Source organism: Durotheca rogersii (assembly GCF_024521655.1).
Source record: "Durotheca rogersii strain YMJ 92031201 chromosome Unknown GGS23scaffold_1, whole genome shotgun sequence".
Classification (NCBI taxonomy): domain Eukaryota; kingdom Fungi; phylum Ascomycota; class Sordariomycetes; order Xylariales; family Xylariaceae; genus Durotheca; species Durotheca rogersii.
The window spans coordinates 2,831,708-2,858,343 of NW_026251232.1; the positions used below are offsets into that span (position 1 = coordinate 2,831,708).

Here is a 26,636-nt window from a genome sequence, read left to right on the forward strand (position 1 = left end):
GGATGTCGGTAGGTCAGGGTCGGCAAGGCGTGGAGAGGTATTATTGTGATTATTATTACGTGTGTAAGGATGGTGCTGTGGAAGATGGAGGCGCGTTTGGAGGCGGAGGCCAACCGGTTAGGGTAGCATGTATGGGGAAGAAGTCTTGGGGGGTTCTTGGAGGCCGTCTAGCTGGTCTTGGGTGCGTTTTAAGAGTCGAGCTAGCAGGTCCCAAATCGCAGCCGGGCATTTCTTTGGGGAGACGCTGAGTGGCCCGGCCGCGCAGTTGGCGGAGTCGTCTTGTATAGCGCCAGCGCGACGAGCGACGGGCGACGAGCTGACCGTATGCATCGCGCGAGGGGGGGGGGGTTATGTACGTATGCAGTATGCAGCACACAGCACACAGCTGTAGATACCTACCTACCTACCTACCTCCCTACGCCGCGGCCTGAGGTACCTAGGACGGCCTCAGCCTAGAGCGTAGGTACCTACCTACCTGCCCCGGTGCGGTATTGTGTACCTGAGGGAATATGCGGACGAGAAGGGGACTTCCTTCTTCTCAATCCTTATAGGCAGGGCCGGGCAGGGTCCGGCTAGGGAAGCGACAAGGGAGAGGGGATCTGGCGGGCAATCCCAAGCAAGTGGCAAGCGCAGAAGACACGTCTCTTTGGGGATCCAAGCTCCTTCCCAACTTTCCAAGCTTGCCCCATGACGACACTAGCGATCGCTCTGCGCCAGCCGACCCCTGCCCGTCCCTTCCCCTTCCGGGTGCCGAGACCTCGACGGACCCGCCGCCTACCTGGGATGTACCTACGCGCCATGTACCTGAGTGGTGTCGTATGAGGCCCACCCCCCGAGGCAGGCACCGCAACCTTCCCACCGTCCCACCGCCCACGCAGCGGGCGGCCAGGCGCTGAGGGGCCTGAGCCATGTACAAGCAGCCCGTGTACCCGCTGCGTACTGCCTATCCCTGGACGAGTGGACCCGAGGCATGCGGGCAATGAATCTGAGCCAAGGTTCTCCAATTTTATCGAGTAAACCGACCTCAACATTCGACGTGACGGGATATTGAATTGCGCGAATATGAGTAGAGTAGAACCGCCGTCCAGGTTGTAGCAATGGTAGCAGCTACAGCGGTAAATTGTGCACGTCCACACAAACCCCTCAACCCAGCTAGTTACCTAGTAGGTAGTCTTCGCGGTCAGGTGCTGTCGACGCACAACGTCAGGGCAGGTACCTGTGAGCAAGGTAGGTATGAGGCAGGTATGATGCCTCTTCTATTGTACCTCTGCGACGATATCACGTTGACGCATCACCACAGGTACCTCCCTATCCTCCTCTCTTCGCATCCATCTCTTCCTCTCCTTCTCCTCCTCCTCCTGCTCCTCCTCCTCCTCCTCCTCCCACCAGCAGCAGCAGCACGAGCGAGCCCGCACGGCGGCAGCGCAGACCAGAGCACAACGCAGCGCGTCGCCGCATACCACCACAGTTGCTGTTGCTACTGGCCCCCCTCCCCCCTCCCCCCATCCATCATCAACCCGGCGTTTCACTGCCTTCCGCGCAACGGGGGCGCAGCACGTCGAGGTCCCGATAGGGTCGAGGCGCGAGCCAGTCAGTTACCTCGCAGCGTTGCATTCTACAGGCAGCGGGCAGCGAGACCGAAATAAAATCAGACAGGTCTGCCGCGATCCTGTAGCACATGTACGTGTATACACATGTGCATGCTGTGTAGCAACGGCGCAGCCCTCTCCTTCGCTTCTATACACGAACAGGACAGGCCCGGCGCGCCCTGGCCAGAAACAATCCGCCTCATACGATATACGAGGCACACACGACCCTACCAACCCGGACGCGTCCTCGCTAAGCCGTAGTTAGTAGAACGGACAAGGCCAGCTAGTCTACTTACTACGGTAGCCGGGGCGATTTAGCCAAGTCACCCCCGCATAAACGACGACAGGCCACAGTCATCGCGTTCGCTAGCTACCTAGCGCCTAGGCTTCGCATCGTCTTATAACGCAGAGACTCAGGCCTTCGTCGACGTGCGATCCCGCCGTCGACCCGACGCTAGCACCCCGCCTCTGGTGACCGATAGATGGTCCACGATACCTGTCATCCCGCGCCAGCTACCTAGGTTAGTACAAATGGCTCCGAACAGCACGATGGGAACGAATATGCTGCTTACTTGGACGTGCGACCTCACTCACACTCGTGCGCCAGGGGCTATGCGGCTAAACCAATATGACACATCAATCCTTATTTGACCGGCTCGGGCCAGAGATAATAGACCCAGACGAAGGTAAGGTCGTATTTCTTTCTTTTCGCATGCAAGGGAAGGCCTTGAGAATACTCATACACCGCCTAGGCGGTAAGCTTGTTCCCTGCTGATGTTGCGAGGCTTGCAGAAACCTTCTTACTCTTCTCCCAGGCTATCCCCTCACAAAACCTCGGCTTCGTCGATCCCCGGGCATCTACGCTGGACCTGAGCATCGCAGGCAACGACTATGTGATTCATCAGTCTCCGGCCATCCTGAATCGTCCGGGCAGCACCACCGGCGCGGTGGTGTGGAAAATTACGCCCCTCGTAGCCGGCTGGTTGGCCATGCCTGAGAACCTGCTCCGAGTATCTGGCATCCTGTCGCCTTCTTCCAGCGTTCTGGAGTTGGGCTGTGGCATTTCCGGTCTCGTGGGATTGGTGCTCGCGCCATTCGTTGCGCGATATACACTGACTGACCAGACTTACGTCTCAAGGTTGGTGGAAAAGAACATCGAGGAGAACGTTGTGGTGGGCGGGTCGAAGACGTCGAAGCCTACCGCTACTCAGAAGCGGAGGGTAAGGTCTTCGTCCATCCAGCCGCATATGAACCTGCGATTCGCCCCTCTCGACTGGGAGCTCGATGAAGTGACATCATCGCTTACGGGCACGAAGAACGTGAAGAGCTTTGACGTCGTCATCGCCTGCGATTGCATCTATAATGACGCGCTGATACTGCCACTAGTGCAGACCTGCGCGGACGCCTGCAAATTGAGGTCAGCCGACGAAGGTGGTCCTCATAGGCCGGCGGTCTGTCTTGTAGCACAGCAGCTCAGAGATCCGGAAATCTTCGATGCCTGGGTGAAGGAGTTCAGCAAGCCTTTTCACCTGTGGCGAGTCCCGGAGCACGTCTTATCCGCGGAGCTGCGGTCGAACCCGGGCTTCGTCGTGCATCTAGGCATATTGAGAAACGCTGGAGGAGAGATCGGTAATCCGTGAATAATCTCGTGATGTCACGCCCAATCGAAATTCGACTGAGAATTGTCTCTCCCACCCCCCCATCTACGCCTCGTTTCATATTGTCTTTCCACATGTAGGGGAAAGGAGGCGCTGTTCAGACTTTTCTCGACGTCGGCAACTGACCAGGTCATCACCCGCCTAGACCCGCCGGCACAGATGCACTCCCCGACAAACACGGAAGAAGCTGCTGCAGGCGAGAGACTATTTTGCTATGCAGATTCGGGTAAGGGTGTCGGCCCCAATACGTGCCCGTAACGTAGCTTGAGCGCCGCCTAGCCGAGACACCGTTGTGCAACAGATACGCAAGCGATCTAGTTACGCGTTTGCATAATGATGCTTCGCACGATCGCACGGCAGCGAGCGTACGACCGCGATCGGGGGGCCAGGATGAAAAAGGTATCGCCCCGGTTCCCGGGCGGAGAAGCTAGAGGGAGAGGAAGAAAAAGAAAGAGAGACCTGGGCCTCGTGTCTCAACTATGCACCACAGCATTTCTCTCCACGACATGGCGTTCTAGTCTTCCTCGCTGGATGCACGGGAACGTTGCCGCGCCTACACAGCCAACGCATCCGTCTCTATCCTGGGTGAGACAACTGTCCATATTCTTGCCGGCCACCTTCTCCTAGCCGTAGGCCTCGCGCGGAGACATCCCTACCTCTCTTCACACCGGCCGGCCCACGTGGTAAACACATAAAGCCACGGTGGCGTTGCTATCGGGCGCTCATTCGCCTTAAGTCGCACTAGGCTAGCTCCGGAACATCCGCTGCCACCGCCACTGTCATTGCTCCTAATAGTTACTGCCATCCCGCGTATACGTATACGGCTAACCGAGAGCCCAACCCGCCTGCCTGCCTACGTGCCTTAAGGTCAGTGGATACGACACCATGGTGTTAAACCCCCAAAGACAGCGCCGCGCCGGAGCCGGGCAGTCCCCGTACCCCTGCCAAGATGCGATCCGGACCGATCCGCCCACCCGTCCACCCAACACGCACGCACACACAATACACAACGCCACTCTGCGGCGGCGGCAGCAGTAGCAGCAGCGATGGCTGGCCGGTCAAACATTACTCTCCCGGCCCGTCTGACTACTGGGCCAGTCGTGGCATTGTATGCGGCTAAGCTGCGCGGTAAATCGAGGAGGCGTCTACGTCTTACTGCGACAGCGATATATGGTTTGAATCTATAGACGTACACCTACGTACAGGCCCCGAATGCTCAGTTAGGTCAAATAGACGGGACAGATTAATGCTAGTTACTCGTTATATCCGCGTTCGACAACAAAATTGGGATTGACCCTTCGCGTTTTCTTTGGATCACTAGGTTTTCGTACGTGACATACAGACCAATGATACTCCAATGACGACGGGGAAACGAGACAGGTAGATGGTAAGAGAGAGAGAGCGTGTGTGTGAGAGACCTAGAAAGAAAGATAAAGGGGAAAAAAAACAAGATAAACCGACCATTAGAACCGAAATCCTGCCCAAGACCTCGGCCGTGACCCGTACAAGAATAACGCTAATACACTTTGTTACCCCTTCTTGCGAACCCGATGCCGTTTTTCCTGGCTATTCCTGAGACGCCCTTCCCGCAAAAAGAACACAGATGTGAATAAGAGTTAGAAAGTCATTCCTCCGATCCTCCCCTTTCCCCTCTCCACTTGGGCGCCCCAGCTGGTCGACCGACCGACCGACCCTGGCCCGTCCCCGACTGACGCAATTCGGACCCTAGTAGTCCGCGATCTGCTGCAAAAACTGGTAAGACGAGTCCGCCAGGGCCGGTATGTAGGACGAGTCTCCGAAGGGCATCTCTGCCACGGGGAGCTGGGAGTCGCCGCTCGAGAAGTACCCGAGGTCTCCTATCGTCCCGATGCGGCGCGGCTCCTCCCGCTTCAAGGAATCCAAGAAGTCCTCCTTCTTCAGCAGGTTCACCGAGTCGGGCCTGTCCTCGTTCGCCGCGACGCGCTCGTTAGCTTCGGAGGCGATGGTGGCGGGATCCAGCGTCGTGCCCGTCGAGAAGGTTTGCGACCGAGGAGAATGCTGCTGGTGGGTCTGGCTGTGATATCGCCAGGAATCGGCATAGATCTCCGGAAGCGGAGTCGGATATCCCGTGTCTCGACTAAATGGATTCCCGGCATCGGGTGCTGGCATGATCGGTGTGTGGTTGATCGCGGTGAAAGAACTTGTGGGGGCGACTTTCGGTGTCTTGTTTGTGGCGGGCGCGCTGGAAGCCTCGGCGCCCCCCGGCGGCGCGCGCTCTGCCGTGCCTGACGACGAGCGCTCTGGACCCTCGACATGATCGTGTTCCTCCGGTTGAAGAAAGCCAAAGTCCTTAAGCGTCTTAGACATGGGCCGATATTCCTCGAGCCCGCCGCCAGTTCCGCCTTCCCGAACCCTCAAGGTCGTCTGCTCTGCTCTCCCGTTCGAGGAATATCGATGGTAGTCCTGTTTGATTGTCTCGAAATACTTATCCATATGCTTGAGAATTCCCACATACGTTGATGCCATCTTGAGCCACGTTGACATCTTGTTTAGCGTTGCCAACGCTAATGCCACCGATCCGCGCCTGAAAACTTCGGCCGTGGACTCGTCCTGTCTGCTGTCCTCATAATCGTAGCCCAACATGTGGCTCTCCGTGTCCATCTGGGGAAAGTGCTCCGCATATAGCCCGACGAAGCCAGCGGTCCAAATGGCGAAGAGGACGATGGTTGACTGGGGCAACTTGTCCTTTCTCTGACAGATGTCGATCAGATCTACGATCTCTCGAGCCGCCTTGAAAACCTGCTCCGCGCTTGCTATCCAAAATCCTTCAGGTGGCTCGTCCTTCGGAAATGTCGGGCTGTCCAACGGGCCTTCGGGTTGCTTACAGCGGATAGGCACGAAAGGTATATATTCCCGATGTAGCATAATCAAACAAACACTCCTGAGCATGTGCAATAGCACATACACGCTAGATGCTTGGTGATTTTCGTGCTTGAAGTAGTTGGAACGCGAGAATGTGAAGGTGCCCGGGAGCTCCGCGTCGAAAGCCGCGAGTTTCTTATTCAACTGGAAAAATGTGGTTCGCTCGTCCCACGGAAAAGACACCTCGTTCAGGCGACCACCTCGTGAGCTGAATCTTGATACTTCGCCCCAGATGTCGACCAATTGGATAAAACGACTGAGGACACTGTCGTCCTGGCCATGACGAACAGGATCTGTCAGGAAACCCGTCCGTACTTCCATGGCTAGATCGAACTTGTCCTCCGAGCACGGGAGCTGGATTTGGAGGTCCTCCCGCTGGATGATCGATATCCGCTCCTTGCCGCAAGCAAGCATGCGGTCCAAAATGAAACAACTAAACATCGTCCGCCTCCGAATTTCCCTATCCAAGGCTACTTGGGACTCGTGGCATGAATTTCTTCTCTGGCCGTCGGCGATTCTACCCTGCGAGTCCCCGGGTTCGCAAATGTCGCCGAACCCGAGCCCTAGGTACTGCGCCATCCGGATGGCGAGACCAACGTACATCCAGGCACCGAGGCCTCCGGACTTCGGTCTCGCCTGACTCCACTCGTAGAGGCCCAACATGAGCAGTGCCGCTACCCTCTCGACGGATGCGGTCTTCATTGCGATTCGTAGAGAGCCGAGAGCCATGGTAAGGATATCGGCATAATATTCAGACGCCGCAGTAGGATCGAACTGCGTCTGAACTGGCCGAGTCCTGGCGTTTCCCGGCTGGTTGTTGCATATGTGTGCAAGGTATTTGACCAGATCCTGATGGAACCGAGCGGTGAGAGTTAGGACTCCCAACAGCACCAGATTCAGGTCCGAGCTGTCCTCCTGCTGCGGGCCCCTGAATTTGCGGCCTAGTTTCTCCTTCATGGTTGGCAGATGCAAGAAGGGAAGCTCTGGGGCAAAATGCAACTTGTACAGATCCAATACTTGCTCCCACAGGTCCTCCGTCAAGAAGGGCGCAGAAAGCACATCCTCGGCGTAAACGCTAGCCTTCTGGTTATCTCCCTTGGACATGTCATCTATCTTTTTCAGCTTCTTCCTGTCGGAGCCCCCGTCCCGATCTTGCCGAACCCCTGTAGGCGGCTCGTTTCTCTTCACCGGGGGAGTGTCGGCAACCTTGAAGATGCATTCTTTCCCAGTCTTGATACAGCCGTCACACGGGCTGTGGGTGCCGTTGTTGTCACCTACGTCGTCTGCGTCAGCAATCTCGATCAACCCCAGAAAATGCGGTCCGCACCCGCCGACGCCATCCGAGATTCCTGTACAGAGGGATGCTCAGGGCGCGGATAACGAAGCGAGACAGCAATGTCTCCTTACCTTTGCCGTACGTACCCGGGGCAGGACCAACCGGACCCTGAAGACTCGACGTACACTTGATTTTGCTCTTCCGACAGCGTAGGCAGGCGATGCTCGATCGCATTGGTGGCCGCATCTTAGGGGGTTTCCTCCCCTCTAGACTGCCCGCCGTCATGGCCCTGGTCTCGGCATCCCCCGACCCCCGAGCGGCGAGTCCTCTAAAGACGTCTGTCCGTGGTAATTCTGTGTTGACGTGCGGCCTGTCGGGGAGTGCCGTCAGCGGCGCAAGTCTCGGAGGACTGCCGGCGAGGGAGAACTCGTCGTCGAACTTTCTCTTGGCGACAGTCTGGCTGTACGATATATTCGAATTATCATCGGCGTCTGACCGATCCGGGGGGGAGAGGATCGACTGGATGCGGAGTGGAGTAGAAATTGTGGCGGTTGGGTCCGGTACAGACCCGAGGAACTTGAGGGAGGTACAGCTGGCCGGGTAGGCCTTTCGGTGCGGGTCGCGGAGCGGGAGAGGCTAAGCGGCCGGACGAGAGAGTCTCTGGATGGTGGTCAAGAAGGCAGGACAAGGATGCTCGCGGTCGTGTATGTTGAAGGGGTGGCAGTGTGTTCGAGTAACTGTGGACCTGGGCGCTGTGCCTCGCGATTCTCCTTTTGAACAAAATTAACCCCTCAGATCGTGTGCTGACTTGGTTGCTAGCAAGGTGTTACGACGTCGGGGAGCTGCGACTATCCGCTGGCGGCGTGACTCGTCGATCACGGGCAACTGAGGGCTACGGTGGCCGGTGGAGGTGCCCGAGCTGTCTGAGAGGGAGGGAGAGAGGGAGAGCAGGACTCTGTCGTCTTCCGCTGCCGAATACGGGGGCAATGCACTGCACGAAGCTGTACGGGATAGCGGTATGGGCGAGGCGAAAAAAGAAGTCTGGCGATGGAATCGGTAGCACGGATCAACAACATGGGAGGGATGCGTGTAGCCCGGTTGAACGGCGTGCGGTCGTGTAAACGAGAAAAGACGTGAGAGAGGGCAGAAGGGATAGCAGGAGGCCAGGCATGCAACAGCTCACGAATATCGGGCTTGATATTGGTGGACGCGCAGGCAAGGTAGGTTGGTATGTTGGTATGCAGGTATGTAGGTCGGTTGGTAGGTTGGGTGAGCCAGGAAAAGGTGGGTTGCGGTATTCTCTTGTACGAGACGGGGACTGGAGGAAGGGAAGAAGCTCCGTTTTTGGCAGTCTTCAAAAAAAAAACCAAGTCCACCTTGGGAGGCCAGGGATTTGGTTCCCCGGACGCGGACGGGTCGGGTAGAGACTAATCTTCCTGAGCTAGGTAATAGATGTTGGAGGGAAGACGAGGATCAACTCTCCAATTAACACCCAATCAACGGACGGCTTGGGCCTGATCGAAAACGCCCATCTGGCGCACAGGCCGCGGCTCCTGGCCCCGACGGGCTCATCTGCACGTCGCGGCGGGGAACGAGGGAGGATTGTGCTTAGGGAGGGATCCCCAAAAAGAAAAAGGAGAGGAATGTAGCGGGTACGGAGAGCTGACGATTGATCGACTTGCAATGGTGATGGCAATGCTACGAGACCGACAGGCAGACGAAGAGGGGGGGGGGGGGGGAGGTTGTAAGCGGCGGGAGCGGTAACGCCATCTACAACAGCATACGATGCTGCAGAACAATCAGAAACAAAACGCCATAACGCCATGGATCGTAAACAACCCACTCCCTCTCCCACCCCCCCTCCACCCATCCCGTGCCAACGCCAGGTGTTGGAGAGAGACGGGCTCGGCGGCAGGTTGTATTTGGGTGTCTTGACACGCCCGCGGGCCGATGGGTTCGATGCCACCCATAACTGACCTGTCAAGTGGAAATGGGCCTGGGCAAGGTAGACAATCGCCTGATTCCCATGCCGGGGGGGGGGGGGGGGGATAACCTCTTTCCCTGCTCTGCTTCCCTCTGCGGCTCGAGAGAAAGCAAGAAGAAAAAAAAAAGAAAAGAAAAAGAATGGCTGACTTGGGACGGCCTCGATCTCGTAGAGGCGAGGGATATCGAGGTCCATCGGCACATGTCGTCGCTCTCGATACCGAGTCGGCGCGATGCCGTACCCGGGGCGTCCAATAGTCATCGCTGGATCCGTGTGATAGGTGCGTCCCGAAATCGTAGAATCGAAAAGGTGTCTCGGTCAGCACCAATCCCCGGCCTCCTCCACTGCCATTGTGCAAAATCCTTGACCGCATAGTAGACAGTACATGGGGAACCCTCACTTCCTCGGGACGCACACTCGCATCCCGGTCGGTCCAATCACCAGATCTGAGATTAGTGGGGGAGGGATTCTCGGTGTTTGGTACGAGATAACGACGGCGCTCTCGAGGAGAAAGAGGTCTCTCCCCGAAGCCTTGAGTGATTGGAGCGTGAACATCGTCAGAGAGAAAAAGAAAAAAAAAACACCAAACCCGAGAGATGATGTCTGAGAGCGAAAAAGAAAAAAGAAATATAGCTGTTCGCCAAATGTGCCCGGTTGGACCATCCCGGAGAGCCTGATCGTCGGATATGTAGCCCGTGATTCGTCCCACATCCCTCACGGAGGGCGGGTAATCTGGAACAAGTGGACGACTGCTTCGAGAACAGTAGCGTATGCACCGGACGACCGCGTCGCCGGTTTCCTGGTCTCGGCCCCCAAATCTGCATGTCTACTACACGGGTGGGCTCGGTCAAGTGAGGATGGGACGGCTCATTTCCCGACTCAACTCCGGATGCTATCTCTGAGACAAGCCCTCGATGGTTCGTAGAGACGTCGGTGTGCATGGCCCCAAGCGACTCACTCAAAAGGGAAAACCTCTAGGCCAGCGCTGCCGCTAGAATTAGATTGATGGCTTCTGAGTCGCCGCCGGTTGTGTCTCTGCCGTTGTCTCTGCCGCTACGGCCGCGGTGGCCAAGCCCGTTGGTTCCATCGCTCCAAGCCATACAGGACCAGAAGGCCGTGCCGCATGTGGTGTTCCGCAGCATGGGCGCCGCCGATGGCGCTGGAGAGGCTTCGAAGGGACTCACGCGAGAGGACTTCGCGAGGGGGGGAGACCGGAGAGCGCGCGTCGAGAATTGCGGTCGACGGCAAGGCGCTCAGGATCGACGGCCCTCTTCCGAACTCCAGCGGTGGGCGTACCGGCTAGGCGGGTGTTCTAGCAGAAGTTCTCCCGTGCGTGTGCGTATGATCAACGCCCTCTGCACGAGTCGGGGGTGGTGGCGCTGAGGAATGGATAGATCAGATGGGGTGGGACGGGATGGGTGGGCGTGGGCGTTACACGAACACCGCGGGGCCCCTTCTGAGCGGAGGTTGTGCGCCTACGCTTACTACCTGCCGCCCGCCCAACGAATTGCCCTTTAGGTACACCCAGATGAGCCGATAATGTACGAGCGCCTCGATTCCGGCGATGTGCGTGGGGCGTGGGAGAGGCGAGCGAGGGAGGACGTACCTGGGTACCTAGGCTAGGTACCTACCCAGGTACCTGAACCAGCGTACCTAGTGCATCGATTCAGCAAGTACCTCTCAGGTACACGACCGATCGGTTACCCCTCAGCCCGCCCACCCCCACATCCTCGATGAACTTGAACGCCCTCCAGGTTGTTCTTAGGTAAGAGGTAAGCTCTCCTATTGCAGTGTCTTACGCTCGCGGGATGGCTGCGGAGGTGCTCTAGGAAAAGTACCTACCTGGGGCACAGTACCTCCTAGGGATGAGACACATACGTCTACCACGTATACCCAACCGACCTCCGGGCCAGTAAGGCAAATAGGGGCGCAAGTGGCTCGCGACAACATCCGAAAGAGAGAGCCTGCGAGTGGAAGCCGCCTCCGTTCCTCAACCCCAAAGGTGTCGTGCCGTCTGCGTACGCGCTTACGATGCGAGACAAGCGGGTAGGGGTCTCGGGAAAAGGCGACTCGCCTAGATGTGCTATAGTGTGTGTGTGGAGGTGTGTAGAGAGCATGGAAGCGAGAGGCTTCCATGGGCAGCTCGCCTGGAAACGACCCAACTCTACGTGCGGTGCATGCGGACGTCCTGCCCATAAGCCATCTCACACATGCACACTGTATATACACACTCTCCCTTTCTTTCTCTTTCTCGCAAGATAGCATCCAAACCTGCCTGGGTAGGATTTTATTAGGTACCTAGGCTGAGGGTCGAGGCCCAGGACCCTAGATCATACCTCTAAAGCAGACACGTCTTTATACCTTTGGGCAGCGTAGACCGTCTGAAGTTACTACTACCGCCTGTGCCTCCCACGGAAATCTGCCCTGCAAGCCCACGCAGCACATGTAAGTACGTAGGTCCACCTAGTAATCGGGATTACCGCCGTGGAGGTGGCGTCTTCGGATGGCATCCATCTACCCGTCGGTAGGCACCTATCCTATACGCCTACCCGAAACATTAGGCACCTAATTCGCGTAAGAATCAGTAGAAAGTGAGACACGTGGGATGGGTGGCCGCGCCTCGGGTAGAAGGTAGGTATGCACAGGACCTGTCCTCGCCGAGAGAGGACTTGCTTTGCCTACCCAGGCTCGGGTCGGCACGCCGTCTACGCGCACGCGCACGCGCACCCAGCCACCCGCCCGCGCAATATATATATATATATATATCTCTAAATATATGTCTTTATTACCTATATATGCGAGACCTAAGCCACTGGCTTACTAGGTAGGCAAGCAGGTAAATATCTGCCGTTTGAACGAAGGTCTATAGCTGCCTGTCGGTAACTTATGGTGGGGCTATATATAGGTACGAAATTAGAGCGGGCAGGGCGAAGCCGACCAACGGCATAGGCCATAGGTGCCGAAGTTAGGTACCTCTCCTAAGGCTAGTCCCGGGACGCCTCCCTCGTCTATCCTTGCAAGCGTTACATCATCTCATGTAGGGTCTGAGGGTTGTGCCTAGCGGCGCGCCCTAGAGGCGCCTCAGAGGGTCGGCAGGTACCCAAGGCAAGGTACTACTACGGAGGTATACGGAGATCGACAAGGTGTGATGCCCCTACCTACAGATTCGTAGGTACCTACCTATATGTAACTAAGCCTGTGCACCGGAAAAGGGTGGCGTAGGTGCCTACGGTTGGAGGTACCTACGGTGTGAGTATACCTACCTCTCTAAGCGCCTCGGATGCTACGTAGTGACGGTCTTGTTCGTAACCGCCCAATGACGTCGCTGCGAGGCCTCTTCTGCAACCACACAGCGCTTGTCTCTAAGCGCCCCCCTTCCCCCCCGGCCTCTCGGGGCTTATCCAGCTCGCCAACCCAAGTCTTCGGTCCGTATCGGTTGGATCGCGGTGCGATTGTTTTCCGATCTGTCACCCTCGGTTGGATCGCCCGCAACTCCTGTTGGTTGCGCTAATACCAGCCTACACCACCACCACAACCACCACCACCACCCGTGCCTCTCCCCTCCGCACACCCCTCCGCGCATACCTCCGCGCATAACCAGACCAGATACGCAGTGCGCCGACCGGCTGAAATACGCAGACGCCACGCGTCGATTGACCGCATCTCGTCGCGGCGGTTAGACACCCGACACATCGCCATTGCCGCATTGCGAGCCACTTGCGCAGCCTCTTCTCCCTCTTCCGAGACCATACTCTAGATCGCTCGTCCGTAGCCGTCCGGGATGGCGTCAAGGCATCATGTAAGTTGGTTCGCTCTGCATTCGCCGTGCGACGCAACGCCGCGCTCGCTAGCCCGCGACACCTACGGCACCTACGACACTCGCTGACAATGCGCCCCCTCTTCCCCTCGGCAGGACCCCAAGCTGTTATACGCCATTCAAGGCGTCTCGGCCTACCACCTCGCCTACGGCAGAGAAGAATCGCTCACGCCCGCCGGGCCGCAGACGCTGTCGCTGCTGATGGTCCCGACGTCCTCTCCCCTCGCCGACCCTACCTCCGATAACCCGGACGAAGCGGCCCCCGAAGATTTCTATCTCCATCTTCACCTACCGCCCGAATTGGACCTTCCGCTGCCCGCGACCACCCAGATCTACCATAAACCGCCCACGAGCTACCTCATTCCCCGCTGGGATCTTGGCCCTGACAGCGGTGCTTTCACGCGAATCGAACTGCCCCCTGTCGGTAGTCGCAAGGGCCTTCAAGAAGATGTGGATACTTTTGAAACCATCCTGGCGCAATGCACCGCTTTTCTCGAGAGGGCGCCTCCCCCCAGGACTACCAGTCCGGAGAAAGAGAAGAAAAAATCATCGTCGTCGAAAATGTCCAAGTCAAAGCCTGCAACCGCAGAGAAACTTCCGGCGTACAATCCCGCCTCTTACAAGCCCGGCGAGGGTTACGTAAAGGGCAGCCAAAGCTCCCAGCCGGGCGGCGTGATCGTGTTAATAGATGAAGAAGACGGCAGCGTCATCGGGGAGCTATCGGAGTCGTACCAGGTCGTCGAGTCTGGGGTGAAGCCAGGATCTAAAGGTAACGGATGCCCTCCCTGTCTTTTCCCTTTGTGGCAAGATCTAACATGGGTGTAGATCCTGTGGAGATTACCCTTCCCGATGAAGGGACAAACAAACTGGCCGTGGTCCCCGCGTCGCCGGAGATGATAGAGATGGAATTGCACCCTGCCTACCAAAAGTCTTTCCTGGTGTCGAAAGCGGCATACGCCTCCCGGTTAATCATCACAACCTCGGACCTCGTATCCAACGTGATGCAGAGCGGGACCGACACCTTTGTCAAAAACACTAAGCCCGTAGGCAAGCCGGTGACCTTCACGCCGTCGACACACGAGCACGTCCGCCGGATCGGCAAGTTCTCGGGTGGCGTGGCGGACTTGTCGACCAAGACGGTTGGGCAGGTCACCAAGTTGGCCCAGAATGTTGGGGCTACTATCGCGGGGCGGGGCGTGAAAGAGGGCAAGAGGGGCTACGGGCCCGACGGCAAGCCGCTCGAGTCGTTCAAGCCCGGATTGCTCAACAAGAGCCTGATGGCATTCACGACGGTCGCGGACGGAATCGACCACGCGACACGCAACCTCTTGACGTCGGCTTCGTCGTCGGCAACAAACATGGTCACTCACAGGTGGGGTAGCGAGGCGGGCGAGCTATCGAAGCATCTGGGTGGCAGCGTCAAAAACGTCGGCCTCGTCTACATCGACGTCACCGGCGTCTCGCGAAAGGCGATTATCAAGGCTGTAGGGAAGGGTATGGTGGTGGGAAAAGTCAAGGGAGGAGGGGAGATCATTGTCGGGGACGACACCGCTGGGTTGGAGGCGGCAAAGAAGCCCGGCATGCGGCGGGCCCATTCGGCTGCTGCAGAGTCGGCGAGCGTCAGTGGCGCGTCGGGCAGCAAGGCACCAAACCGATAATCGTTCACGGTGGGTAGAAGGATCTATCTAGCTTTGGTATGTAGGTATGAGGCAGACACCGCAGTGGAATTCGATTTGACAGGGCAATGAGAATTTTCAGCAGCCGAGGTAGCAAATCGGCAAGGGAAAAAGAGCGCGTGTGCAACGACGGTGAGCCAGTCCCAGTCCCTCGCAACACGCGGGACACCGCATCAGGTAAGCAGCCCATCCACGAAGCTCTATCGACCGGACAAATATACAACACGCACACACCTACACGCCATCGCCACCACCGATGCTACGACACCGGCTTAGCCGCAACCAATACGACCGCTGTGTTCTCCCTCTCTCTTTCTTTTTAACCTGCCTCCCCGTCGATGGCACAGGACCGTGTGTACGGCACGTAGGCCGACACAACCTATACCCTCAAATAGGTAGGTAGTTTCTAGCCCGACCCAGAGACGATACGGCCTATCAGTCGAGGGCGTTGCTGCAAAAACCACCACTTACCGTCAGCTGCTCCGAGACGGGTGTGACACGTCAGATTCCTACGGTGCCGAAAAGTAAATGTCGTACCAGGGTATAGGCAAAGATCCCTTGACCGTAGGGGCGGCAGGATGCGAAAATTTGCTGCGAAAGTAGGCTATACCGCTGCGAGAATTACGCGAAGGGGATTCTCGGTACGCCTCTTGTCGCAGTGGCAGGCAGGCAGAGGTGGATGTGCCAATGTGTAAAGGAGGCAGAGTTGAAGACTCGAACCAACATAGATGCCTCCCTGGCAGATTGATACCGGGGAGGATGGATGGCGTATCCACCTCGGGTGCACCCAGGCCCTTGCCGGAGCCACGAGGTACACCCGTAGGTACCTACCTAGAGGTATCTATCCTACCCTAGGAGGTAAGGTAGGTACCTTAGGTACCTGCCCACATGTAGGCGAGGGCCTGGGCGGGTCGTTAGCAGATGTGCCCAAGGAGGTATCCACCACGAGAATGGTCCAGGTAAGATGGCATTTCCTGCAAGATGGACCTAACTACATAAGTACCTACTCAAATTGCACGAGAGGTACCTGCTTATATATACCAGGTAGGTAAAATACCTATACAGGTGCCTCCCTAAGTACTACCTGTACATACATGCAACCTCTATCTGTGCATATCTCCACCTTAAGGGATACCTCTCCGTTAGCTGCCCAGTGTGGGCGGATCCGCGGCACGTGGGCGGAAAGGGAAGAACGTAGCTATATTATGTAATGAACCTGCTAGTGGCAGTCACGTGGGAACCCGTCCACAGGGTACCGAATTGGTGCGCGTTGAGCGAAGGCAAGTCGCGCTTGGCAACATCGAATGTACTCTCCTCTACTGAGTGTGAGGTGCGTTACCTACCGAGGTACCTAGGTACCTAAGGTAGTAAGTTATGCATAGCATAGCATAGCATCGCATCGCATAGCATAGAAATGTACTACGTACATGTTTCGAACCTCTCGCCAACCTCACCCGCGCTAGCAAAATCCGTGTGGTAAGTATGTAGGCTTAGCTTAGTTTTCAAGATGCGACGACGAGCCAGACAACCGTCCCTATAACCTCATATACATACGCTGTCCCAACCAGATTCGACGGTGGGCGTGTACACATCTCGGGCGCGCGCCGTTTGAAAAGGAAAAGAGAGAGAGAGAGCAAACACAACCACCAAGGCCTATCCTTACCACCCTCTGCTAACCAACCTCTCTCCCTACCGCCTAACCTCTACTGCCTCCTGTTTGGATCATACCCACCCAATTCTCTTCTCACCGACTTCCCCGACACCCTCGATCCCCGTCTCGATGCTAGACTTAGAGGGCACCGACGGTATTACACTTGTCCGTTCCGATGTGCCGCTACGAATGTCTCGGGTCTATCATTCTTCTGCTCCAAAATATCAGCGATAAGCTTAGGCCTAGGAAACCCACACGTGCCTCGCAAGGGTACAGCTGAGAGAATCGCGGTGCTCTTGTACGGGTGCCAGGACGTTGTCCCCGGCCTTAACACCGCGCAACGCCGCCTCCATGCTCCACGAGGTCTTGCTCTCCCTCTCGGGGCACCCATCCCCCCTGCTCAGGAATGCCCGCGCGGGCCCCGGGACCCAGTCCATCGTTTCGCCGCCGGAGAGGGAACTGCTGAGGACGGCCGGGCATCTGAGTGACCTCCAGTGCAAGCTCATAAGCTATACCGCACACATCAGCGCGTCCCATCCGTCGGTCATATGCCGCGCAGTTTCCACCGCTATCAATTCCATCTACCTAGCCGCCTTCCAGAGGAAGGTGTTAGAAGTAGAGGCAAGCATCCTTCGACAGGATGCCTCACTCGTAGGCGCCTATAACATCGTGCCTCTGACTGCCGTCATTGGCGAATTCTCCGAGTGGAATCGGCGCATGGAGTGGCTATGGGACTTGGTCCAGTTCCTCTTCGAGGAGAACGAGGGTTCCCCTTGTCGGACGTCACATCTCATCAATAGGCTGCGCGACGAGCTTCGAACCGGATACGCTGACATCGGAGAGACTGCGCTCGCTCTCGTCAAAGTTGCCGAGGCTGCATGGCTGAAGCAAGTGGCGGCCTGGGTCCTGTACGGGCGAATACCGATTCTAGGGGATAAGGATTTCTTCATCCGGAGAGATTTTGATGCCGAACAAGTGAGAGAGCCTTCATTCTACCCGTGTCCCATGAAAGGCTGCCTCGCTAACGAGATCAGGGGTTCTCCGTCGAATACAGTTTACTGCCGTCATTCGTGACGCCGTCTGCTGCCGCGTCGATGCTATTCATCGGGACATCGTTGAATCGGGTGAAACCCCGGGCCGGCATAGAACCAAGCGGTAGCCGACCTGACCATCTTTCATCTCAGCTTCAGACGCTTGCCGACCTAGAGTCTCCTCTCAGCAGCGCGGCGTTTTCGAGGGCTATCACGTCGATTCGACTCACGCTCTCCCGGACAACTCTACAGAAGCTTCTGCCGCTGACCAAAATCCTTGAGATGCTTAGGCTCTATCGGAGCTTTTTCCTACTCGGTCGTGGCGAATTCGCGATGGCCTTAACGCAGCAAGCTGCCGAAATCATCCGCAGCCGCTGGCGACGTGCCGATAACCTGGCCTACGAGAAGCGCTCCGGACTAGGCAATATCGTAGTCAAAGAAGGCGAGGTGACAGCGGTTCTGAACAAAACATGGGCAGTCTTGAGCTCGATGCAGAGCCAGCACGCAGATGAAGACGAGGAGCTCGAATTGGCTAGGGATCTCCTACGACTAGATCTGTCCAAGACGAAACCACTTACGCCCATGAAGGTCAAAGCTGGTGCTGGCAGCGTATCGCCCGGCAACATTGCGGCCACCCCCTTCAAAAACCTCCTTTTCTCCGTCCCCGCCGTCCTCACATCTCAAATTCCGCCACCGCTGGACCTCTTCTTGACCGCGTCCGACGTGCAAGTCTATACCGCGATCAATTCCTACCTCTTATCGATCCGCCGCTCGCACCTCCACCTCACGGACCTATGGAAGATAACGTCCCTCCGCCGCCACCACCCGCCGCCGCCTAGGCCTCCGTACAGCACCACGAAGGGCGGCATCGCGAGGACGCGCGTCCTCCGCGAGCGCTGGTCGGCCCGCTCCTCGGCGATGCGGAGCGTCTGGAGTACCAGCAGCGCTGCAATCTTCTTCCTAGCCGAGACCGAAGCCTATCTCCAAGTCGAGGTTGTGGAGGGGCTGTGGGACGACTTCCACGCCTGGCTGACGACGGGTCGGAGAGAGCACGCTAGGCAGCACAGCCGACCGCCCTCCACATACGGCACCCGACCAGGCACCGACGCCTCCTCGTCCTCCGATGACGACGACGACGACGACGACGGCAATAAAGACGGCGCCCGGACGAAAACAGCCTCGCAGCCGGAGGGGTCTCGGGCGGAGGACGGGGTCCCGCACCACCACCACGACCCGCAGACGCTCGCGATCGCGCACCGGCTGTACCTGCGGACGCTGACGCGGCGGCTGCTGCTGACGCGGGAGGCGTTCACGGACGCGCTGTACGAGCTGCTCGTGGAGGCGGACCGGCTGGCGGCGCTGGCGGGGCGGCTGCACGGGATCTGGGGGGCGGCGGACCTGGAGGCGGACGAGGGCGTGGTGGACGCCTTCTCGGACCTGGCGGCGGAGGAGGCGGACGCGCGCGCGGCGATCCGCGACGCCGAGGCGCGCGTCCGCAGCGCCGTCGAGGCCGTCGTCGGCGTCCTCCGCGCCCTCAGCATGGACAACGCGTTCGCGGCCGAGCTCGAGGACGGCGACGCCGCCGCCGCCGCAGTCGGGGCGGCGGAAGCGGCGGACCGGACCGCGGGCGCCGCGGTTGACGGCGCGGACGACGTCGGTGCCGACGGCCTGGACGAGGACGGCGCCGCCAGGTACACGCCCCGCCGCGTCGGCGGCATCGACCGCCTGCTGATGAAGCTCGACTTCGGCGGGTGGTTCGACGCCGGGCGGGCGGCGGCGCACGACGGCGAGGACCTCGGGGACCTCGGGGACGACGTGTTTTGATAGGCGCTTCCGCTCCCTCCTCCTCCCCCCTTCTCTCCCACCTCGTCTACCCCCTACCCTACCTACCTACCTGCCCAAGACCACCTCTACGTCTTCCTCCCTAGCCCAACGATGACGGCATCGGCGCCGCGCGATAACCCAACCGGCCGGCAAGATAGCCTAAACAAATCCCCTTCCCCCCCCTTTCACACATCCCGGATAAAGGGGTTCGTCGCTTACGCGCACAAATAGGCTTACGCCGGTTTATCGCTATACGCGATATATCTGCCCGACCTTTGCCTGCCTACCTACCTAACCTCCGTCGCCCGTCTCTTCCTTCGTCCCAGCCCAACCCGAGCCCAGCCCAGCAGCTCAGAGGCCCAGCCCAAGCCCTCCCCTCCCAGCATACTAGGGCGGCGCCCCGAGCTTTCGTCTCCAGCGCCCGCCGCCGCGCCCGCGTTAGCTAGCTAGCGAGGTAGGATCGATATAGATGATGATGGTTCGGTAATTTGCTGGGCGGCGACCGGCAGGGCGGGCGTGGACGGGCTAGACAGTTGGGAGGGCGGTTTTTTTTTTTTTGCCACAGCGCCAGAAACGCGTGATAAAAACAAAAGATATTACCTACGTGTTACGTTTTAATTTCGGTGGCTGTTATGTCACAATTTAAAGCATGCTAAAAGAGGGACGCGGGATTGCAGGAGGGAAAAATCTCCAAATTCGGGATTTTGCCTCTCTGTAAAAATATAGAGCTTCGACCTATACCCCCCTCCTCCCGTGGTCTTCGAGGAAGAGGCGATGGGGCGACTAAGTAGTGAAGGTAAATTCGCTACCCGTCTCTCGATGTGAAGGTGGTAGCTCTCGCTGTCCCGGAAATCCATCCCTCGCCAACCACCACGGCGTGTAAACCATGCGCCGGTAACAGACCAAGTAAAGCATGCCCGTAACCAAGAAGTACTGCACTGACACATACAGATACGTATATGTGTGTGTGTAAATATAACCGCGCGACGATGCATTGACGTAGAGCAAAAAGGAAAGAAAAAAAAAACATATACACCCCTAATAAACTCTGCGATCTCCTGCCTGCTTAGCGGTTTGGTTTATATATGCACCCATGCCCCCCCATGCTCCGTATTCCATGCGTTGCGACCGGAAAATGCTATCGTGATCCAGACAAAGGGGAAAAAAGACGTAAAAGAGAAGAACGTAGTAGAGTTTTCTTCGTTTCCTTCGGAAACTAAAGAAAACGCGAAGGAAAGAATTTATACAGCAAAATGCGATGTGACCAGATGAAAATGTGTGCAATGTCCCCCTTGCAACCGCTTCGACTCCATTAGATGCGTAACTCCCCCGGGATGTGCTGTAGATATATATGTACAAATAAAAAGGTGAGGTAAATGAGAAGCTGGGCCTCGTCTGGAGCGAGGAGGCGAAATTTTGGTGCTTCGGCGCGAACCAGAACGAAGGCCAAAAGGAAAGAAAGCAGGACGAGGGGAAAACAGAAGCCGAAGGATAACTTTTGAGGGGTTAACATGAGACTAGACGGCGTTATACGTCTGCCATAAATCGTCGCTCGGTGGTTGATTTTCAGGATTCTAATGAACAAAAGAAAGGAATTCCAAAAAGAGGACGTCTGTGTGTATATCCTCGACACACTGAGTGCCAGAGGTGCTGTAGTCGTGGTGATAATGCGTATCAACCGAGTAGGTATAAGATTAGATTAGAACGAGGCCGTTCGACTTCCCGCGCGAGGAGGAAAGTGGTCAATCGCTCCCCAACCAATTAATGGGATCTTCTCTCGTCGGTAGCCTGTCAGCAGGCGGCTACGACCTTGTGTGGTGGGCGCGGTTGATGATCCGAATTCCGACGGGAAAACAAGTTTTGTACAAAGGATTTCGGGTTCATGAGCTCGACATCTATCGGCTTGGTTGGGAGTGGGAGACTGATGCGGCGTGGCTTCTTTGCCTTCGCCTTCGTCTGCCAGCGCTCCTTGATGCAATTGTCGACCAAGGCGATGAGGCCGGTTGCGATGACGATGCTGTGATAGCTAGTTAGCATTGAAATTACGACTTGTAGACAGGATCAGCACTTACTCGGCAACGTCGGTCGCAGCGTCGACTAGGCTCTGGTCGCTGAGCCACATGTGGCAAGGAGGAACCCAGCCACCGGCTCTCTCATCGGCATCGGCTTGGGTCGGCGATCGAATTTCCGGGACGATGTGTGCGACGGGAGTGCTCTGACCATCCCTCAGAAGATGAAAGGCGACGGACTCGGTGTGCTTATCCGACACCCTCTTCCACGAGTATTTGTGACCCCACCATTCAAATTCGTACCGCTTGTTGTTCTTGTTTCCGCGCCGTTTCACGTCAACGCGTGCGTAGTTGGAAAACTCGAGCTTAATCGTGTTCGTCGCGACGGGGCGAGACTTCTCCTTCTTATCGCCGGAGAGGGACTGACTGAGGACGTCGGTAAAGTCATCATCGGCTTCAACCGAGTGGGTCACCGAAGAGTCGCTCGTGCTGGGCCGGCCCTTAGATGTGAAGACGGGAGCAGCAGTCGGGGACCGACTGAGCGTCGGTCGCCTTGTGAAGGTCCTCATCGCATTCGACATGGATCGCTGCAGCTTGGGGCGGCGTGGGATGGCCGGTTCGACGTATTTGCGTTTCGAGCCGCACACCTCGCGACCAGAATCTCGACAATACCGCCGGAGAGAGAACTCGCGCTTGTTCAAGTCGTACATGCGTAGATGGAAGAGCTGGATCGTCTTCCTCCGTTTGCCCAAGACTACGGTGTCAACCCGTAGGTTCATGTTGCCATCGGGGGTGAAGTCATCGTGGCGGACATTGAGCCGGTTCATCGATGGGAAAAGGGCAGCGAATTCATCGGGAGTCGATGGTCTGACGTTGATCTCCTCGATCTCGTGCCGATATACGGGAAGCGGGGGGATGTCGGAATAATCCAAGGACCCTTCCGAATCCGCATCCTCAGACTCGTCGCTTGAGGCCTGCGATGAATAGGTCTCGACCGATGAGCGGGGGTACAGGCTCGTCACCGGCGACAGGTCCTCGTCGTAGCAAGGCGACCGGAATTGGATAGGGCGAGAATCCGACCCCTTGATGGACGGCGGCGGGCTGTCGTCGAGAGAGGTGGGCGCCGTACTTCGTGAGTCATAGGAGTCACTACTTCGCCTCGTATCCCGAGAGCTTGCAGTGTCGTGGGAGAGGTAGGTATCACGCCTTTGAGCCATGATGGAAGGAGGTAGGGGAGGGGAAACTTGGGCTTGAAGTTAAGGAATTGTTGAAGGAACGTAATAGCGGTAGGGAGGGAAGAAAGAGGGTGAGTAGGAAGCTCTTATATCTAGTCTAGCCACCAAGGACTGCGCCCGGCGATCTCAAGGACCCTGAAGCGCACAATCGCAAGCGGGACACTTCTGATGCTGACGATGATTCGACGGAGCCCCACTGAAGCCTGATGTAGATGATCTCTGCGGGACGCAAGGGCTTTTTTTGCGAGCTGCTCGACATGCGCCTAACCCGGGGAATAAAGGCAGGAGCCGGTAGGACGTGTTAATGGACAACGCGAAGGAAAAAAAAAGGTGTATGGGTCCCAATGATGGAATACGTGTAGGGCCAGATGGGATTGTATGGGCGAAGCAGAGAATAGTGGACAGAGCGGGAGTTTATGCAGCGAAACCGAGCCTGGATAAGATCCATTATAAAACGAGAGGAAACTACTGGAGCAACATGGCTCAATAACAAAAGAGATATAAGGCGGAGGGTGGAACGACGGAGAGGCGTCTGGGTTGATACGTATTGGTTGGGCCTGCGCTGACCCAAGACCACGACGACCGCAGGCGAAGGAGAGAGCCAGGGGTGTGGATAGCAGCAAGTCGGCGCTATTAACCCTGCCGAGCATGCTGATATACCTAGTTGGGAAGACTGCTGTACTTGCTAGCTGCTGCTAGCTGCAGGATGCCTGACGGGAGCATCGTCGAGAGGATCCTGTTGGCTGGATGGCGGAGGAGGAGGATAACGAAAGGGGAGACAGCCAGGCCAGGCCAGAACTGGTAGGAGAGGGCAGTCTTTTCCCTTTCGGTATCGGCGAGTGGGGGGGGAGAAGCTCTGCGTGTCCATCCACGACGTCCACGACGTCTACCACGTCCACCCTGTCGAACGGTCGAGGGCTAGTGACTCGAAAAAGGTGGCACTCGGCGCAGCGGCGGCTACGTATGCCCCTCCCCCTGGCAAGCACCTATACTCTTATCCAACCCCCTCGGTGTTGCACATAGCAACCCAGGATTCCCGTTTCTGAGTGAGAGTATTCCGTTGCCTCATTCCGTCACACGGTTCCTCCGGGCTCGGGTATGCCCCGAAGACTGGACGGGCGCAGACGCACAGACACACAGGGTGTAGGCTAGGCAGGTTACGCACCCGGAAACACCTAGACGGCGTGGTGCAGTATGGTGGTGTAGTGCGGTGTTGTGCAGTACTGCCCGTGTCTGCGAGCTGTGGCGAGGTTCCAGTCCGTCGAACCACATCACGTTGACGTTCGCGAGGCCATCGGTGACGAGCAGAGCAGCAGATCACAAACTCGTCATATTCTAGGTATAGCTTCGACACTTACTTGTCCATGTTCTACAGAGCTCTGCAACAAGACCCGATGACTCCGTCACGAGATCGACACATGACTTGTAAAGACCGTAGAGGCCAGGGAGGTGGTAAGGGGGGTGACGACTGGAAACGGTGATGGGGGGGGAAAGGGAGGGTTCGGATTGACGCTCCCACGTATGTTCCTAAAAAAAAATAAAAAATAACAGCAGGGCAGCTTGGCATATGCATACACGCATACGATATAGGTACATAAACGCATGGCCGTGCGTGTGGAACGGCGATGACACGCAGGTCTGCTACGTAATATGTAGATAGTGAAGTCCCGGGTTGGTAGTGACGTAGGTATACGGGTGCTTATTTTCATACCCGAATTCGAGCTCGTCACGCTAGTGGGCAGTACCTAGATGCCTAATATATGCGACATCGCGCACTCCGTCTGAGGAGCCACGTGGGGGGTATGGGTTAAGCGCAACTCTCGTTTACGGGATTATATCATGTTGGGTAACCTGCCTTAGGTACCTACCCACCTACCTAGGTACTATAGGTACCTAACCTGCTGGGGACAGCCCTGAGCGAGCACGGTCATTATGTAGGTACATACCTACACTGCATATACCTACCTCCCATAGCCCATATGTACCTACATCGGGTCCAGCGGGCAAGCACAGCAGCACAGCACGCATGGCGCCCCGGTAGATGCCTGTGCCTGCCCTATATCTCACCCAAGATACAGAGGCTACCTCTGGTGATCGAGCAACCCGGCGGCCCCTGCCCTATCTAGCTACCTCCTGTCAGGCAAGTGCCTAAAAGCAGGTGGGATGGAAGGTTCAGGTAGGTGCAACCCTCCACCTGCTGCGCGAAAGCGTGGGAAGGTACGGGAAAGCACGGGAAGGCAACTTCACCTCATAGGGCGTCCCAACGCCAGCCGTGTCCGGGACTTTGCTCTTACCTAAGCCCCTCCAACTACCTGAATCACATTTCGACGGGCGGATGGGACACGATTCTCTGCATCCTCACAGATGACCCGACTGACATACTCATAGGGAAAGACAGATTCCCATGCGCTCTCGATTTCTCTCTCGTCTCATCTCAGCCCGCTCCATCTCACCTGTCTCCAACTCGAAGCAGGCTAATCTAGACATGGCCCGATCACGAATTAGTATTACTTCGCTATCTCTCCAAAGTTCATCCGTCCCACCTCATCAGTCGCCGTCCGGTAGCTGAATGCTGAACGCCGTTGCACGGCTGCCCGACTTGATGGGACCCGTCTGTGGACAAGAGAAACAAATGCACACGTTCTCGGTAGCAGATCCCCGACGAGGCTCTCTCCTTTTATTGTTTTAATTTGGGGGGTTTTTTTTTCTTTGCCTTCTTTCGGTTTCGTGCTGCTCTCGGCCAGCCCTCATCGAGCGATCGTGATGGGCGAGTGTAGCAGCCCTGCGTAAGACGGGAGGAAAAGACGGAGGGCAGGGAGAGAGAAAAACATGCTCTCTTCCGCCTCTTCGTCAGTAATTGTATGGAGATTACTACGTAGTATGTATCCATACGGGCGTGACCGACGCTTAGCCAATTCGACCATTCAGATCGTCTCTACATGCACCAGCCACGAGTTCGTCCCACAGGATATGTATAAAACGGCGGCTTATCAGGAGCAAGGGCCGGTTCGTGAACGAAAGAGAGAAGAAGGGGAGGAAAACCGGAGAACGAGGAATGCCGTTGTTGCTTCTGCTGCTGCTGATGGCTGCATGGTACATGGATGCTCTGTTATGACGTTTCAATAATGGCGGCCTCTGCTGTATGTACTCCATAAACCTGCGGTCCGTCTTCGACTCTGGTACGGTTGCGGAAGCGCATTGCTACCCGTCCACATACCTACCTACATGTCACCAACAGCATTGACCTCCACCCGTCGTCATGGCTCCCGCCATTCCGTTCCGCTCCAGGAGAGGGACTGGGACAGGCAGATGAACAGAGAAACGGACAGAGGGAGGAGGCGAGGAAGAGAGAGTACGCAGAAGAACGGATGTGTGTGTAATACAGCCTCACAGGCTTGTCGAATTCGCTCAACCGCTCCAGGGTTATTCGAAGAATCTGGGGTGTGCTTCTGCCCAACCAGAAGCCGAGTTCCCGCCTGGAATGTCTCATTCTCCATCGCCGGGGCAGTACTTTTTTTTCGATTGATACTGTTCTTTGCGCTGTCGATGCCGTTGGCTGAAACCGAAGCTGTTTCTAATTCCATTCTTTCCCCTCCCACGACCACGTCGAGATTTTAGATGCTGGCGAGAAGTCGATGCACCTGGAGCTGCCATTGCACCTCCATTACACCGACCAATACCTCAATGGCAGCCCGAAGCATCGTATTCGACCCCGGCATTCACTCCTCTCACCTGCAATGTGGAGACTTAATTGTCGCGCCCTCGCTGTCATCAGAGGCCAATCCCGGCGAACCGCCTACCCCCCTACATAGTAGATACCTGCGCATGCGTAGTGTGCGTGTGAATGTGCTGCCACCCAATTCACTACGGCCTTCCGACACACTGGGCTTCAGTCGCCAGCTTGCAAAGCGGGCCCCCCAAGTCAGTTCCCGGGTGAGGATTTGAGCAGACGGAACCCAAAAATAGAGACCGGAGGACAGAGAGA

The 26,636-nt window shown here is 57.0% G+C and overlaps 7 protein-coding genes across 7 annotated transcripts; 4 read left to right on the forward strand and 3 right to left on the reverse strand.

The window, feature by feature from the left end:
- The first annotated feature begins 1,036 nt into the window (after positions 1-1,036).
- Positions 1,037-2,229, forward strand: GGS23DRAFT_38536 (uncharacterized protein). Its single transcript, XM_051513474.1, has 3 exons — positions 1,037-1,227; positions 1,301-2,110; positions 2,197-2,229. The coding sequence occupies exons 1-2, from the start codon at positions 1,098-1,100 to the stop codon at positions 1,852-1,854; spliced, it is 684 nt and encodes a 227-aa protein (XP_051377299.1). The 5' UTR covers positions 1,037-1,097; the 3' UTR covers positions 1,855-2,110; positions 2,197-2,229.
- Positions 1,994-3,405, forward strand: GGS23DRAFT_38446 (uncharacterized protein). Its single transcript, XM_051513464.1, has 3 exons — positions 1,994-2,110; positions 2,197-2,275; positions 2,382-3,405. Exons 2-3 carry the CDS (start codon positions 2,218-2,220, stop codon positions 3,227-3,229), a joined length of 906 nt encoding a protein of 301 aa, XP_051377300.1. The 5' UTR covers positions 1,994-2,110; positions 2,197-2,217; the 3' UTR covers positions 3,230-3,405.
- Positions 3,406-4,642: 1,237 nt separating this feature from the next.
- GGS23DRAFT_38578 (fungal-specific transcription factor domain-containing protein) lies at positions 4,643-8,151 on the reverse strand. The gene is made up of 2 exons (XM_051513477.1): positions 7,556-8,151; positions 4,643-7,422 (listed from the first exon to the last, which is right to left on the reverse strand). The coding sequence occupies exons 1-2, from the start codon at positions 7,707-7,709 to the stop codon at positions 4,973-4,975; spliced, it is 2,604 nt and encodes an 867-aa protein (XP_051377301.1). The 5' UTR covers positions 7,710-8,151; the 3' UTR covers positions 4,643-4,972.
- A 1,023-nt stretch (positions 8,152-9,174) lies between these two features.
- On the reverse strand, positions 9,175-10,053 carry GGS23DRAFT_546310 (uncharacterized protein). The gene has a single exon (XM_051515021.1). The coding sequence runs from the start codon at positions 9,779-9,781 to the stop codon at positions 9,224-9,226; it is 558 nt and encodes a 185-aa protein (XP_051377302.1). The 5' UTR covers positions 9,782-10,053; the 3' UTR covers positions 9,175-9,223.
- A 2,720-nt stretch (positions 10,054-12,773) lies between these two features.
- On the forward strand, positions 12,774-14,883 carry GGS23DRAFT_609281 (senescence-associated protein-domain-containing protein; the record flags this gene model as incomplete). The annotated part of the gene is made up of 3 exons (XM_051520260.1): positions 12,774-13,207; positions 13,322-13,994; positions 14,051-14,883. Exons 1-3 carry the CDS (start codon positions 13,190-13,192, stop codon positions 14,881-14,883), a joined length of 1,524 nt encoding a protein of 507 aa, XP_051377303.1. The 5' UTR covers positions 12,774-13,189.
- Positions 14,884-16,233: 1,350 nt separating this feature from the next.
- Positions 16,234-20,077, forward strand: GGS23DRAFT_546317 (Spc97/Spc98 family protein). Its single transcript, XM_051515022.1, has 2 exons — positions 16,234-17,527; positions 17,587-20,077. Exons 1-2 carry the CDS (start codon positions 16,904-16,906, stop codon positions 19,405-19,407), a joined length of 2,445 nt encoding a protein of 814 aa, XP_051377304.1. The 5' UTR covers positions 16,234-16,903; the 3' UTR covers positions 19,408-20,077.
- A 982-nt stretch (positions 20,078-21,059) lies between these two features.
- Positions 21,060-22,773, reverse strand: GGS23DRAFT_38691 (uncharacterized protein). Its single transcript, XM_051513483.1, has 2 exons — positions 21,480-22,773; positions 21,060-21,424 (listed from the first exon to the last, which is right to left on the reverse strand). The coding sequence occupies exons 1-2, from the start codon at positions 22,631-22,633 to the stop codon at positions 21,199-21,201; spliced, it is 1,380 nt and encodes a 459-aa protein (XP_051377305.1). The 5' UTR covers positions 22,634-22,773; the 3' UTR covers positions 21,060-21,198.
- Between the last annotated feature and the right edge of the window lie 3,863 nt (positions 22,774-26,636).